General features: G+C 35.8%; 1 protein-coding gene across 1 annotated transcript in view; it reads left to right on the top strand.

The window, feature by feature from the left end:
- The window catches only part of WDR49 (WD repeat domain 49), a 188,911-nt gene extending 173,245 nt beyond the window's left edge, over positions 1-15,666 (top strand). The window contains exon 19 of the mRNA XM_033211625.1: positions 15,360-15,666. Coding sequence (XP_033067516.1) covers positions 15,360-15,460 — 101 coding nt within the window. The 3' untranslated portion in view covers positions 15,461-15,666. The remainder of the gene's footprint in view (positions 1-15,359) is intronic.
- Positions 15,667-17,478: the final 1,812 nt, after the last annotated feature.

Raw genomic sequence — 17,478 nt, 5'->3', positions numbered from 1 at the left:
CTCCCTGCCGCCGTCCAGTCACTGCTATCTTCTGATTTTAGATTTGGTGCATACGTGTTATAGAAAATTGACTAGTAAGAAGTAAGCAGAACTCTAAGGAATATAGGAATAGGAAAATGAAAGAGCAGCCACTACTTCCCAGGCCTGAGATATATTGACCAAGGAAGAGTCCCACCCATCCCAGGGCTGCCTCACTTAATGGCAAACCCACAGAGATGCTGTATGTGGAACTTACCAGAAATCTACCACTAGGGTTTCAGGAGAAACTATCCATAGGAAGGTGCTGTTTCTCAGAACTTACTGCAAACCCATTAAGAGGGTACAGGGGAGGCTGTTCACACGGAAGAGTCACACAGTTGGCCTCTTGCTTGCCAAGGATATTATGGAAAACCATTCATGGAGTGGTACCAGATAGGTGGCATACTGCTGACAGGGGGAACTGCTAGCTCTGGGTTCTGGAGAAGCCTTACCTGCGTTGCCGGAGTCTGGTGTTGGAAAAGCTACTGCAAGAGTTTGGTACTGGAAAAGTCATCCTATAAGAGCCTAGTGCTGGAGAAACTGCAGGGCAGTTTCTTGGGAGAGGAGCACAGAGAAACTGGAACTTGGAAGACAAATCCATTTCTCCCCCCGTGTCTCTCCATTGCCCCTTAGCCAACAACATGCCAGCTAGCAAAGGAGACATTGTAGGCTTGAGTCTGTCATCACAGAGCAGGCATCAAAAAGTTTGGGCAATACATTGATAACTGGCATATTCTCATCTTATCTGCCCCTTCCTGCTTGTTCTCCACTCCTGGTCCTTCTACATCACGTTAGGACCTTTAAAATTACAGTTTTATCCCCAGTAAGTTATAAGGTGTAACGGTTGTCTTTGGGGGTGGGGATGGGAATTGCAATTTATAAAGAGAATAAACCATGGAAATGATAAAGGTATAAAGACAAAATTTTAAGCGTAAGACTGGTTTCAAAACACAGTTCTACTACTTGCTAGCTTTCTAAACTTAAGCAATTCAAGTAAACACTGTGTGCCTTAGTTTCCTCAACTGAAGATAGGCTTCATCTTAATTATCATCATAATGTTTCTGTGAACATTAAATGATGTAACCCATGTGAAGCCCTTAGCACAGTGCCTGACACCTAGTAAGACTTGGACACATTTTATTTACTGGTAATGTCCTGTATTATTATTCAACTAAATAGTTCTACAGTGTAGGAATTACTATTCCCCACATTTTTTATATGAAGAATTGTGGCATAAAGAATTCAAATAACTGACCTAAGTTCACATAGATAGTAAAAGTAGAGCCTAGATGGGAATGCTAAAAAACTGACTCAGGTGTTTATGCTATTAATATTTCTAAATGCAGCCTCACCTGTTCAAATAGTATTCAAATCAAATTCCCTAGTTGCTTATTCTTGCTCTTATTTCTAAAACAAGCCATTTTACTGTATTATCTCTTTTTATTATTTTCATTTAAAATTGTTCATCTCCTTTTCAGAAGGATAATGCTGAATTTAAACATCGTTATTATAAAAGAATACTTCAAAAAAACCTCAATTACCAATATATTTCTCCTGCACACTATCATTACAGAATCTACCTTATGTCTTTGTACTGCATTTTACCCACCTTGCTGCAATCTCCATAATTACTTCATGCATAGGTTATGTGGCAATTGTACAATGAAGTCTCACTTTCAATGTCCTAAACTATCACTTTGGAACTTGGGACAGTTTTCAAACACTTTAAAATCACCAGGTGATGTTTTAGCCATACCTGCTGGGTTTTTTATGTCCTTTGGTATTCTCTTTCTTTCCCTTTCAACTTGAAACATCTTTCTTCGCACTTTCCTTTTAGCTTTCAAGTTGTTCCCAGTTGGTTCTTAAACAGCTTGAAACCCCTCTTTGATATGCCTTATTCAAAATCCTGGAAGCTACTTAGAACTGGCTCTATGTCAGGTTTTGCCAGTAAATTCCCCAGGACCCATTCACATTGTATCTGTAAAATCTTTAAATCTTGAAACAGTGTGGAGAAAATGCTCTATTAGTGATACTTCGGGTGAATTGTTTTGTTGCAGCTGTTGTTGTTCTGTGAAAGAAAAAGTGTATGAAACAAAGAGATGGTTTTATTCAGCCTACTGCAGTACAGAGAAAGTTCATTAAACAGGAACATCTCAAAGACAAGAAAGGAGGTCTGAGCTTTTGTAGAGATAGGTAGATGAGGAAGTCATCTAGGTTTCTTATAGGACTCATGAGGAAGGAAAGAGAGGGTCTTAGAATATACGAGAGGAGAGGAGTCCTTTGTGGTTAGCTGTTTCTAGAACATGAAAGGGTAGAGAGATTTCTTAAATGTCTTCACTTTCCAGGAGCACTGGACTGAGGTAAAGTTCAGCATTGTCAGTCTCATCCACCTTTTGTTTAAGAAAAATGAGTACCTCTCATTGCTGAACAACCTAGAAGTGATCCTAAAGCTCCTGGGTGGGGCAAAGCAGTCTCAGAAATGGTGACTCAGGGGTTCTTGTTGGTGTTGCTCCTACAAAACCACTTGAATTTATATTGTCAGGTGGAGGCAAAGGTCAGCTGTTTTGAAGTCCTGAAGATACTGGGAGAAAGGGATAGTTGCAAGGCAACCGAAAGTCTGTATAGGGATCTGGGATGTCAGGTTTTAGTTCTTGGTAATGTCCTTAGGTGGGAGGGAGAAAAACTGAAAATATTAGTTTGGAAAGTTGTAGTTAAATGTGGGAAAAAAAACACCTAAGATTGAAAAGTTTGGAGAGTTGACAATTTGTGCAAGGTAGCAGACTCCAGTCCAATTTGAAGTAAATCCCCAAAGTGGTGTTTCCAAGGAGAAGAGGAAATCAAATCTCTAGTAGATAAGAAAAGTTTGCATATCCATCAGAGACTTGCAACTTGAAAAGAGGGACAAAAATAATTCAAAAACAGTGAACTCAACCAGAATCTAACAACCCAGAAGGGTGTGCTGGAGATAATACATAGGGTTTTATTGAAACATACAATGTTTCACATTAGCCCTTAAACTACAGGTGAAAAATATACACGTAAGCTTTTAGTAAAATCTAGTTTAATGTATCTTTCTTTTAGAATATTATTTTAAATCTAGCACCAGTAAAGAAAAATAATCTTTGATATTATATAAAAGTTCTTTATTGAACAAATAATTAAAATGCAGGAAGAAAGCATTCATAGATATATACATTGACTATATGATAAACGAGAGATTGCTACACATGGCTTACCTCAGAACCTTTTAGATAGTAAACATCTAGAATGAACAGAAAACTCAGGGGCATTTTAAAAGTAGAAATCCTTCCTATTGCTCTACATTTTTGTTTACATAACACTAAATTATCTCAAAATTCACAAATACAATTCACACATACCAAAAGTTGGGGTCTATAAAACAGAGAAGTCATTAATATGTGAACAACATATTTAAAAGGTTCAACAGGTCCCAAGCAACCATTATCTGAGAGTCATATGAAAACTATTGAAGTATTTTGATTAATCATCACCACTCTTTCTCACCAACCAGTTGCCTTGTTGCCTGGTTGTTACCGGATGGTGGCTGAAATAAAAGAACATTTGACAATACTGACCTAGAGCTTAGATTTAGAAATCAGAACCTTGACATCAAGATGCGGGCAGTGGATAGCAGCATGGGCATCACCTGGGAGCTCCTTAGAAATGCAGCATCTCAGGACCCACCCCAGATCTGTTGCATGATAATTTGTATTTTAACAAGATCCCCAGGTGATTCTTATGCACATAAAAGTTTGATAAATAAGGATGATTTGTCTAGAAGACACAAAATAGGACACAGAATAGGAGGAAGAATGTGAATTAGAAAGGAGTTTTCAGAATGTTGTACACTCACAGACAGGTAGTCATTGCATACTACATTACATAGCTGCCAAGTCCCTTGTTGCCAGGGTATCTTTGTGAGTTTTGCCGCTGTTGTTCAGCTGATATAGTTAGTTGCCAATTAGCAGGCAAGGGAAAGACCAGAAGATAATATATAAACCAATTATTCTGTGTTGAGATCCTTGAATCATTTTATTATAGAGAAAATGTTTTGGATACTTTCCTGACCACCACATCTTTCCTTTTCATCACTGTGAAAACAGCTTTTGGCTATCATTATAGCAAACCTCGTCAGGCAGCCAAGTATAAAGAGAAGTGATGAGTATATAAATGTCATATTTTCCCAGGAAGGGAATAGTGAATGTAAGTGGTTACTGATAACACTAGATGTTAATTTTTAAGAACTTGGTTGTGGTTAAATGGATGTGTATGTATATATATGATGTGAAGAATCACCCTTTTATCAATATTATAGGGTCCCCAGGTCTCTGGAATGCAGGGATTTCAAAGGGTGAGGAGTGAGCCAAACCCTTTGCATGCCTGAAAGTTCCTTCATTCATGTGCTCATATATTCAACAAATATACTTTTTGAATCCCTTTCCATGAACCAGATACAATGCTGGGTACTAGAGATATATGGTATACAAAGGCAAACCAAGTCTACTGCTGCTCAATTTATTGTCTAGGAACAGAGATAGGTAATAAGTAAGTAAATAAATAAAGATGATAAGTTTGGAGAGTGATATTGATAAGAGCTAAGAAGAAAATAAAACAAGATAATATAATAAGGAGACATTAGGAAGAACATCAGTGAAGGTCTCTCTGACATTTAAGCTAAATCCTAAGATAGAAAGTTCTACAAAGATTTTGGGCCAGAATGTCCCAAGCACAGGAAACAAGTATGAAGCCACTGAGAACAAAATTGACATGTTCCAGGGACAGAGAAGCGGTCACCGTTGCTAGAATGGAGTGAGGAGATAGGTATCAGATGAGATTAGAGGGTGATCAGGGGTCTTGTCATGTGGGACCATGTTGCCTGGGCAAATATTTGATTTAAGTATAAAGGGAAGCCTTCAGAGGATTTAAAGAGGAATGTGACCTGATGAATCTAGACACAGGGTCTGTTGCTCACTATTCTAAGCAAACTACTGTCCAGGATTCTAAATAAGTTATATGGCCTGGGAGGCAAGAAGTTGGAGGCATGAGGTTCCTAAACTTGTGATCATGTGGGAACTTGAGGGTGCTTTAAGATAAGCTGTATATTTATTTATTTATTACTTTTTAAAAATGTCAGCTTTTATTTTAGATACAGGGAACACACGTGCAGGTCTGGTACATAGGTATATTGCACCCAGGTAACGAGCATAGTACCCAATAGGTAGTTTTTCAAACAATGCCCCTCACTCCATCCCTGTCCTAGTAGTCCATAGTGACTATTTTTATCATATTTATGCCCATATGTGTTCAATGTTTAACCCTTACTTATAAGTGAGAACATGTGGTATTTGGCTTTCTGTTCCTGCATTAATTTGCTTAGGATGATGTCTTCCAGCTGCAAAAGAGATGATTTTATCTTTTTTATGGTTGCATAGTATTCTATGGTGTGTGTGTGTGTGTGTGTGTATCTCGCATTTTCTTTATCCATTCCACCATTGATGAGTACCTAAGTTGATTACACGTCTTTGCTATTGTGAATAGCATGGTGATAACACACGAGTGCATGTGTGTTTTTGGTATAATGATCTATTTTCCTTTTGGTGTATTTCCAGTAGTGAGATTTCTGGGTCAAGTGGTAGCTCTGTTTTAAGTTATTTGAGAAATCTCCAAACAGCTTTCCGCAGTGGCCGAACTAATTTACATTCCTACCAATGGTGTATAAGCCTTCCCTTTTCTCCACAGCCTTGAAAGAATCTGTTGTTTTTTGACTTCATAAGAGCCATTTTGACTGGTGTGAGAAGGTATTTTACTGTGGTTTTGATTTGCATTTCTCTGATAATTAGTGATGATGAATATTTTTCCTATGTTTTTTGGCCACTTGTGTGTCTTCTTTTGAGAAGTGTCCGTTCATGTCCTTTGTCCATTTTTTTGATAGTGTTGTTTTATGCTTGTTGATTTAAATTTTTCTTTTAATAGAAATTGGACGTCGAATCTTTGTCAGATGAATAGTTTGTGAATATTTTCTCCCATTCTGTATGTTGTCTGTTTACTCTGTTGATGGTTTCTTTTGCTGTGAAGAAGCTTTTTTATTTATTTAGGTTCCACTTATCAACTTTTGTTCTTGCTACCATTACTTTTGGGAGCTTAGCCAAAAATTCTTTGCTGAGACTGATGTCAATAAGGGTATATCCTAGATTTTCTTCCAGAAATTTTCTAGTTTTGGGTCTTATATTTAAATCTTTAATTCATCCTTAGTTAATTTTTGTATATATGTTGAAAGGTAAGGGTCCAGTTTCAATCGTCTGCATATGGTTAGCCAGTTATCTCAGCACCATTTATTGAACAGAGAGTCCTTTTTCCATTGGTTGTTTCTGTAGGCTTTGTTGAAGATCAGATGGTTGTAGGTAGGCAGCGTTATTTTTGAGTTATTTTATTCTTTTCCATTGGTCTATGTGTTTGTTTTTGTGTCAGTAGCATGCTGTTTTGGTTACTGTGGCCTTGTAGTATAGTTTGAAGTCAGGTAATGTGATGCCTCTAGCGTTGTTCTTTTTGCTTATGATTCCTTCAGCTATTTGGGCTCTTTAGTTTTGGTCCAATTTGAATTGTAGAAGAGTTTTTTTCTAATTCTTAAATGAATGACATTTTATTGTTTTGTGAGGCAGCATGTGGTTGATCTTAGAATATATTCTGTGTGCAGATGAGAAGAATATATATTCTGTTGATTGTTCAGTGGGGTGTTCTTAAGGTGTCAATTAGGTCCAACTGATAAAGTGTAGAGTTTAAGCCTAGAGTTTCTTTGTTAGTTTTCTGCCTTGATGACCTGTTTAATGTTGTCAGTGGGGTGTTGAAGTCTCTCTGTATTATTGTGTGGTTGTCTAAGTTTTTTCATAGGCCAAGAACATGTTTTATGAATCTAGATGTTCCAGTGCTGGGTATGTGTATATTTAGGATAGTTAAGTCTTCTTGTTGGATTATATGCATATGCCCTTCTTAATTTTTATTTAACATCTGTTTTATCTGGCTTAAGAATAGGGACTCTTGCTCTTTTTTGTTTTCTGTTTCAATGGGAGAACGTTATCTATTTCTTTACCATGAGCCTGTAGGCATTTTTACATGTGAGATGGGTCTCTTGAAAACAGCAAATGATTGGGTCTTTTTTTTGTAACCAGCATGCCACACTATGTCTTTTAAGTTAGGTTTATAGCCCATTTACATTCAGGGTTAGTATTTGTATGTGAGATTTTGATCCTGTCATTATGTTCTTAGCTAGTTGTTATGTAGACTTGATCGTATAGTTGCTTTATAGTGAACTGTGGGCTATGCACTTAAGTGTGTTTTTGTGGTAGCAGGTGCTGTTCTTTTGGTTCTGTATTTAAGATGCCCTTAAGAGACTCTTGTAATTACGGCTGATCCCATTGAAATAAATTCCCTCAACATTTGCTTGTCTGAGAAAGATTTTATTTCTCTTTTACTTATGAAGCTTAGTATGGATGGATATGAAATTATTGCATGGAATTTTTTTTCTTTAAGTATGTTGAAAATAGGTCTCCAATCTCTTTTGGCTTGTGAGGTTTCTTCTGAGAAGTCTACTGCTAGCCTGATGTGGTCTTTCTGTATGTGACTTGACTAACTGCCTTTAAGATATTTTTTTTCTTTTGCATGACCTTGGTGAATCTGCTAACTGTGTGCCTTGGGGATGACCCTCTTGTATAGAATCTTGCCAGGGTTCTTTGTATTTCTTGTATTTGTGTGTCAACCACTCTAGCAACATTGGGGAAATATTTGTGGACTATATCTTCAAATACATTTTCCAAGTTGCTTATTGTGTCTCCTCTTAGGATTATCAGTGTGTCCTAGATTTGGTCTCTTTACATAATCTCATGGTTTTCAGAGGTTTTGTTCATTTTTTATAAATTCTATTTTTGTCTGACTGAGTTGATTTGAAGAACCAGTCTTTGAGTGCTGAAGTTTTTCCTTAGCCTGGTCTATTCAGCTGTTAAAACTTCCAGTTGTATTATAAAATCCTTGTAGTAAATTTTTAAGTTCTAGAAGTTCAGTTTGGTTCTTTCTTAAAATCGCTATTTAATATTTCAGCTCTTGGGTCATTTTACTGGATTCCTTGGGTTCCTTACATTGGGTTTCAGCTGTGTCCTAAATCTTGTTGTGCTTGCTTGCCATCCAGATGCTGAATTCTATGTCTAAGTTGTGTATTCAAGTAGACATAAATTTTCTTTTTTTCTCAACTTTTATTTTTATTTATTTGTTTTTATTTTTATTTTACTTTGAGTTCTAGGATACATGTGTAGAACGTGAAGGTTTTTTACATAGGTATCTATGTGCCATAGTGGTTTGCTGCACCTATCAACCTATCATCTAGGTTTTAAGCCCCACATGCATTAGGTATTTATCCTAATGCTATCCCTCCCCTTGGCCCCCACCACCCGACAGACCCTGGTGTGTGATGTTCTCCGTGTGTCCATGTGTTCTCATTGTTCAACTCCACTTATGAGTGAGAACACGTGGTGTTTGGTTTTCTGTTCCTGTGTTAGTTTGCTGAGCATGATGGCCTCCAGCTTCATCCATGTCTCTGCAAAGGAGATGAACTCATTCTTTTTTATGGCTGCATAGCTTTCCATGGTGTATATGTGCTGCATTTTCTTTATCCAGTCTATCATTGATGGGCATTTTGGTTGGTTCCAAGTCTTTGCTATTGTGAACAGTGCTGCAATAAACATACATGTGCATGTGTCTTTATGGTAGAATGATTTATAATTCTTTATGTACCCAGTAATGGGATTGTTGGGTCAAATGGTATTTCTGGTTCATATTTTGTTTTTTTTACAAGTGGTATTCAACCATCTCCAGATACAAACCACAGGAAATTTGACAAATCAGCCTGTTTGTTATAATAAGAACACATCACTTTGTTGTTGTTGTTGTTGTTGCCATCATCCTGTGATAGTGTACTTCATGGAAAGTGTATCAGTCAGAGGGGAAACAGGGAAGTAAAATCAGCAGGACTCCATATTGAGATTTATTACAAGAGGTTGACTTACGGGTTTGTTGGGTTGGCTGAGCAAGTTCAAAATATGTAGCACTAAGTCAAGAAGAAAAGATCATGGGCAAGCTGGGCACAGGCAGAAATGTTCATTGGTAGAATTTCTTCACTCTTTTAGGGAACCTCCAGTCTTCTTTTAAGGCCTTTTATCTGTTTAAGTCTGACTTGCCAGATTATCCAGGATAATCTCCCTTATCTAAAGTTCGTTGATCAGGAACTTGAACTACATTTGCAAAATCCCTTCAAAACAACACTTATATTAATATTTGACTTCATAGCTGTGAACTTTACCCTATGCAACTTAATACATCAAGAAAGTCATCACAGCAAGGTTAAAAACATTTTAAAAATTATTGTAAGCAAGTTCAATAAATGATTATTTCTTACATGTATTATGATCTACTACATACTCAACACATCATCATAAAAAATCATTATGCCATTAACCTAGCAGATGTTACTACGAATAGTGAGAGGAATTGATTACCATTATGCATTTAAAAGATGTTAAGTTAATGACATCATTTTTGCCACATATAGATTTACAAATGAAGCTAATGAAGGTTAAGTTTTCTGGGCCTCATCTACAAAGACCCTTTGAGTATTAGAAATTGCTAGGAGTTTGAGAGTGTTCTAGGTGAAGAGCAGAAGCAAGGTTACAAGCAACAATCATTTCCAGGTAAGCATTTCAGGTATCTTTTTAAAAAGAGTTCTCAGGAGAAAAGGACCTAACTCTAAAAATTACTAGTAATTTGTTGAAATTTATTTTATCCGAAATAGCCACTTTTGTAAATAAATTTATATTTGTAATTTTATATTCTTTTTTTCTAAAGAGAGCTCCCAAAATTGTAACTTTCAGGCCCAAGAAACAGGGATCTACCCCTGCACATGTACTTTTTATAATCTGTTTGTTAACTAAAAAGAAAAAAAATTAAAAATGAGCCATCCAAGTGAGTTTGTCTCTTTCAATATCTTACAAAGACTTATCAGTTATTGGATTAATGGTCTTGAAACCCAGTCAATTACAATGAAAATTTGTCATCTAGTTGAGAGACAAATCTCAGTAAAACAGAATTTATTTCAGAAATAGCATTCTGGCTTTTACAATATATCTCAGAAGGGCTCAAAGGCATCAGAATTGCTTGTGCTTCTAAAGTGCTAATCTGCAATCATATGGGACAGGACCAGCGGCTGATGTGCAGATATCCACATTATCTCATACTGCTGGTATTAGGCAAATGGAAAGCATTGTCTTTCATTTTATCTCTGCTTAATGCTAGTTCCAGATTTATTCATTTTCATCTTATTGCTTAAAAAAATTCACAGAATTCAAATATTAGAACATATAAAAAATTATTCATTGAGAAGTTTCCCTCCCTCCTATGATGATGTTCTGTATTGTTCCCACTGTCGTCTATTTCTTGCAGCCGCTATTACAAGTTTCTGTGTAAACTTTTAGGGTTTCTATATGTATTTATGATTTTGAACATGACCTCTGCTTTCTTTGGTAAGTATGTCAGTCAAGGGTGAACCTTCTTTCGTTTGTCTAATATTTTTTTTCCATTCTTTTATTAATAAATTCCTGAATCATTTTATTTTAGATGTGTTGTTTCACTTTTAATCCATTTTTTAAAAATCTTTTTTTTTAAAAATTGGGAAATAGAGCATCTGTATATTTATATATTAAACACTTTGTTTCTCAGACTGTTTTATGCTATTTATATATTTTTAAATTTTTCACTGCATCTGTAGCTTTTTATTTGTTTATGTTTGTTGTATGTTTATTCTAGTGGTTAACTTTATAATCATAAGAATTATGTAATTCCTCTAGTTCTTCATTTCTCTTAGACACTATTAGATCTATGCTCAGTGATGATAGAATAAACTTGCTTTCTCATTCTCCTGCCTCCCTTCTACCACACAATTTCATTCCATAACATGATTTTCTTTATGCTTACTTTCATTTTGTTAAATTTGCCTATGCTATTAGTTGATTTTTCAGTTTTCAATGCTATTCTTTGTCTCTGATTTATCATAAACAAGGTTTCTTTCTCCTTTATCCTCATAATTTTTGTCAATTGTATCATTCATACATTGTCAGGCACATGGACTTTATCTTCTATTTTTGTCATCCTTAACTCCACATTGTTTTAATTTTACTTCTGCACTTAAATATATTCAGTGATCACCACCAAGTTATTTTTTTTCAAAATTTTCTCATTCATTTCTCAGTTTAGCTTTTTTTTTTTTTTTTTTTTTTTTTTTTTTCAGATAGCGTCTCCTTCTGTCGCCCAGACTGGAGTGCAGTGGCACAATCTTGGCTCACTGCAACCGCCACCTCACAGGTTCACACCATTATCCTGCCTCAGCCTCCCAAGTAGCTGGGACCACAGGTGCCCGCCACCTCACCTGGCTAGTTTTTTTTTTTTTTTTTTGTATTTGTATTTGTAGTAGAGATAGGGGTTTACCGTGTTAGCCAGGATGGTCTCTATCTCCTGACCTCTTGATCCGCCCGCCTCAGCCTCCCAAAGTGCTGGGATTACAGGCGTGAGTCACCGTGCCCGGCCTCAGTTTAGCTTTTTGAAATTTCCTCAAAGAGGACTCTGGGGAACAATGATCCCTAAATTTCTTTTTTTTTTTTTTTTTTTTTTTGAGACGGAGTCTCGCTCTGCCACCCAGGCTGGAGTGCAGTGGCCGGATCTCAGCTCACTGCAAGCTCCGCCTCCCGGGTTTACGCCATTCTCCCGCCTCAGCCTCCCGAGTAGCTGGGACTACAGGCGCCCGCCACCTCGCCCGGCTAGTTTTTTTTTGTATTTTTAAGTAGAGACAGGGTTTCACCGTATTAGCCAGGATGGTCTCGATCTCCTGACCTCGTGATCCGCCCGTCTCGGCCTCCCAAAGTGCTGGGATTACAGGCTTGAGCCACCGCGCCCGGCCGATCCCTAAATTTCTTGCATACTGACACCATTGATAGTTTTTGGATTTGAAGGACAACTTGAATGTATGTAATATTCTTAGCTCACATATTCTTTCCCTGATTATCTTGTAGGCATTGCTCTACTCTTTTCTGGTGTTGGTCATTCCTATAAAATATCTAACGCAAGATACTTTCCTCCTTTTTAGGTCACTTGATTATTTTGTGTAGTTGCCGGAGGATTTCCTCCTTATCTTCAAAGTCTAATAACATTACTGGGATATGACTTGGTTTTGAGTTTTCTAAGTCAATTATTCCTAGTACACAATGTGACCTTTCCACATATGTCAGATTGACTTTTATTTGAAGAAACCTTTATTAAATGATGCCTTTAACTATTCGTTATATTTTGGTTATCTTTCTTAAGTACTGATACGGTTTGGCTGTGTTCCCATTCGAATCTCAATTTGAATTGTATCTCCCAGAATTCCCACGTGCTGTAGGAGGGACCTCTAGGGAGGTAATTGAATCATGGGGGCCAGTCTTTCTCGTGCTATTCTCATGACAGTGAATAACTTTGATGAGATCTGATGGGTTTATCAAAGGTTTCCACTTTTGTTTCTTCCCCATTTTTGTCTTGTTGCTGTCATGTAAGAAGTGCTTTTTGCCTTCTGCCATGATTCTGAGACCTCCCCAGCCACGTGAAACTGTAAGTCCAATTAAAGCTTTTTTTGTTCCCATTTTCCGGTACGTCTTTATCAGCAGTGTGAAGGCGAACTAATACAAGTACCTACTCTAATTATATGTTTGTAGATCTATTTATTTGTGTGTCTTCAACATTTATTATTTTTCTAATTCATTCTTTTTATAATTTTCCTTTTATTATATATTTTTTCTTATTTCTATATTCTAGGTTTCCTACTGTGTTCCAGGAACTCTGTTTTCCCTGGTGATTTTTTTCCCTCTATTTCTGAGTTTTGCTACCTCATATGTAATCATTTCCTCCTGTGTCTTCATCTCTTCCCTGAGTTTTTTCACTTCTGCTCTGTGATCTTCCTTCATGGAGGCAACTGCTGTTTTAATTTTTAAAATTTAATTTTGTCAAAATGCTTGGTAACAATGTTTGTGCAATGTTTTTCCGGTGGTAACTCATGTATTGATTAGTTTTGCTGCTCTTTTTTCAATTTGATTGGTTTTAGTTTTTCCTTATATAAGTTTGTGTTCATGCTGTGTTAGTTTTAAAAGTTTCCTCTTTTAATTAATTAGCTTTAATGAGGTGGATTTTTTTTTAACTTGAAATACGTGGTAATTCCTTGAATAAGAGGCTGGGATATGAGAACAGGGTATCCTTCAGGTTTTACATCCCATGGGGACAGACTGCTTTAGCGAAAAATGACTCATGTGTGTGATACAGGTAGCCCTACCTCATCTATTTCACCGGTCCAAACCAGGTCCCAGAGAGCCTCTGCTTCCAGCTACCTTCACCTCTTTTTAGCATCCATGTATATAAGGAATAAAGCATTTGTATTTCCTGGTGAGCCTGTCACTCACAGTGACTATTTTTTCCCCAGTACATGCTAAGATGCTGCTGCTGGCCTTCTTATACTCTCTATACTTTTCACTTTTTCTTGAGCAACTTTTGTCCTGTCTCAGCTGTTTTGCTTCTTTATATTTTGTGAGCTGCAGATTACATCTGTCTTTGAGTTTTGTTAAAGTAGAATTTATTTGCCAAGTTATTATCTCTCATTTTCTTGGTTGCTTTTATATGATTTCCATGAGAAGAAGAGGGAAGATCTTGACTTCTGTAGCCAAGGTCTACATATACTTCCTATTTACAGTATAGTTTATACCGGAAGGGGAAAGTTTTTGTTTTATTTTGTGTTTAATCCAAATATATAAAGATGCCACTATACTGTAAAGTCATTCGATGTTTACTTTTTAAACTTCATGTTTTTTGGTTGGTGTTTAAAAATTTCCTAGGTCCAGCTCCAACTTTATTCCACTTTACTTTCTTTCACATATTTTATGCTTCTTTTAAATTGTACTGAATTATTTAGAGTTAGTCCAATAGTAGTTATTATTTTTCCATTCTGTTTGTTTGTTTGTTTATTTATTTATTTTTGAGACAGAGTCTCGCTCTGTTGCTCAGACTGGAGTGTGATGGTGCGATCTCGGCTCACTGCAACCTCTGCCACAGGGGTTCAAGCGATTCTCCTACCTCAGTCTCCCAAGTAGCTGGGATTACAGCCACCTGCCACCACGCCTGGCTAATTGTTTGTATCTTTAGGAGAGATGGGGTTTCACTAAGTTGGCCAGACAGGGCTTGAACTCCCAACCTCAGGTGATTCACCTGCCTTGGCCTCCCAAAGTGCTGGGATTACAGGCATGAGCCACCATGCCCGGCCTATTTTTCCAATCTTTATTCACCATTTTTTCTCTACTTGACACTTCCTATCCAACCCTTGCCAATTCTTCCTCACCTCCATGTTTCTTATTTTCAATTAAAATCGTATCTGGAATTCAAGACCTACCTCAAATAAGTACCTAATTCTTAAAGCTTTTTAAAAATCTTTATATATTATTATAATATCTCTTACATGTATATACACAATTTGCATTGCTTATATTCTCTTGGAATGATATCTTATTGTATATGATATTTTGGTTATTTGGTTACTGCTTCTAGTTTCCACCAATTGGAAGAAAGGTCATGACTTAGTCGTATTTGTGCCTCATTTATGTCTGAGCATAGAACATTGTGTATAATAGACATTCAATAAGCATTTGTTTAAATAATAAAATTATGCAAAATGCCAGAATTATTTTCTAGAATGCACTGCGCAGTTTCCACCTACTTCTCACTGATGCACAATATAACCACTCATGGAAATAATTTGGTTCTTTTTTTCCCTAAAACTGCAACCCCTATGGATGTGATTGTAGATGCACTTCTTTATTCATGCAGACAGTAAAACTGTGTTTTGATTATTTTAATTGTCTTATTTCAATACAGAATAATTTTTTCTTGGCTCTTTATGTCTTGATAGCTGTTAAGTAGATTAAAAAACAAAAATGGAAAACACAAACTTCTATAATCCTCTAGCCTTAGAATGGTGGATTTCTATTAAGATATATGCATTAAAAGAACAAACTCTACTAAAATTTAACTTTTAGATGTAAATTGAAGTAAACAGAATAGCAGAAGCTTAGAGAAAATTTCCCTAAATACACTCTGTGTTTTACAAAGATTTTTAGAAAAAGCAAAATTTGAGAATTTTCTTCCCACTATTTCATTTAAATAGGTCTCTTAACAAATATAATTTACTTGTAATTTTTCTCATCATTTTGTAGCTTTGAAAGCTGTATTTGATGAGAAAAACCTGTTTCCGAAGGATATTCTGGATCATGAACGAAAAGCCAAGCAATTATGCCAAGAAAAAGTTGTGAAGTGAAGAAAAATAAGAAGTAATTATAATAGAAAAAACTTCATCGTCACATAAAGTACATATATAAAATGCAGAAAAAGCATCAAGAATTCTGCCTTTTACTTTATATTCGAACTTCAGGAAGTTTTGTCTTCATGGGATAATTTAGTACTGTTCTTATCCATAGTCTTTCAATTTCTCTGTATTCTTAATAAAATAAATATTGAACTAAAGTGGGAGCAGCATCTTGGTATTTATTCTCAAGAATTTTTATACAAAAAATTTACGATTCCAGAACAAAGTTCTAACCAGTTGCCTTCTGATTGTTCCTATAGACAAGTATTTTTGATCAATTTTCATTGTAAAACCTGCATTGAAATATATGAAAAGTACTGATACAGTAAATATCTACAAATGTGAATAAGAAAACTGTTTCCACTTTTTTACACTTTCTAGTGCTTTTTAAATGATTCTCATAATGGTAATCAGACCTTGTCAATAGCACCAATTCATGTTAATTCTTACTGGCTTTTATTCATTCTATAAGCTTATTGGGAAATTACTGCATATGATCTACTTCAATAGTTCGTTATACTGTATTTTAAAATTGAATGTCTGCACATTGTGCACATGTACCCTAGAACTTAAAGTATAATTTAAAAAATTGAATATCATAGCACATCAAAGAGGTAATAGTTTTGAAAAAAAATCAAAGGGCCTGGGGTTATATAAAGGACCCACTTTATGTGGAAAGTCAAGTGGGAAATATTTGGTTCTGCAACTTACTGCCTCTGTTTGTTGACCCATTTTTATTTATAAATATAATCATGTTCCAGGCAACCAATATTATTATTCTGCTTTATTTATTGTGTCCTATAGAAAAAATTGGTAAATTAATTTACATAACTCTAATGACTTACTGTATATTTATATTTTAAAGAGTCCTTTCAAAAACTGTAGTGTAAGAAGAATTTTTCAATAATACATATAGTAAAGGAAAATACTTTGCAATATGTAGGGGACCACTTGGTATAGCAACTGCAAATGTCCTTTGTGTTTAAACCACACAATAATCATATGAACATATTAGCTTAGAGGTAATATATGGGATATGAATCTATTAGGAGAGAGCTCAATTATCAATGTCAGTTGAGATTGGAACCCAGGTCTGTTTTACTCCCAAACCATGGTATTTGTCATTCATCATTCAGTTCTCTTGCTTCTTAATAGTATAAAGCCATTGGAATGAATTCTAACAATAGACTTTCTAGCACCAGTGGAGCAAATATTTTGGTTTGGTGGAGAAGGCAGTGACGGAAAGATTTTCAGAAGACAGCTGCCTATTCTAACTACATTTAAGTGCATTCTGAGTTAGGCATTATGACTGCTATTCATATCCCCTTCCCTCCTCATGGAATGACAATTACATACAGGAAAGATTGTAGGAGAAAAGTATATTTGTCTCCTGTCTGTGTGTGTGTGCATGTGTGTTTGTCTGTTGGGTGGTGTGATGATGTAGGAGAGTGTCCTTGTTTTAGAAAAATATAATAATAGAATGTTTACGTATGATAGAAATTATGTTTTCAGCTTGCTATAAATGATTCAGAAAATACTAATTATATGTATATATAAAATGTATATATATACACACACAGGTAACATTATATATATCTATATTTACATCTGTTTGTTGATTGGGAGGATAGATATATAGATGAAACACACACATGCAGTAGATGCTAACGATTGGGGAAACAGGAGGAGGTGGAGATGGAAATAGCAGTTCTTTGAACTATATCTGCAACTTTTATGTAAATTTGAAAGTATTTCAAGGTAAATTTTGTTTTAAATATGAAAAGTTGCTTTTGGACAAAAAGACTATTTGAGATGTTCAAGCAGACACTGGGTAACTGTCTCAAAAGGAATATTGCAAAGACTTCTTGCACTGGGTAGGAGATTTGATTGGATAATCCATCATTTCAAACTCAGAGCATATGATTTATGAATCATAGGTTGGTGATAGTACAATGGAGTGAAATCTGAGC

The sequence above is a fragment of the Trachypithecus francoisi genome, unplaced genomic scaffold, assembly GCF_009764315.1.
Source record: "Trachypithecus francoisi isolate TF-2019V2 unplaced genomic scaffold, Tfra_2.0 Lachesis_group0, whole genome shotgun sequence".
NCBI classification, from domain to species: domain Eukaryota; kingdom Metazoa; phylum Chordata; class Mammalia; order Primates; family Cercopithecidae; genus Trachypithecus; species Trachypithecus francoisi.
This window is presented reverse-complemented; position numbering and strand designations above follow the sequence as displayed.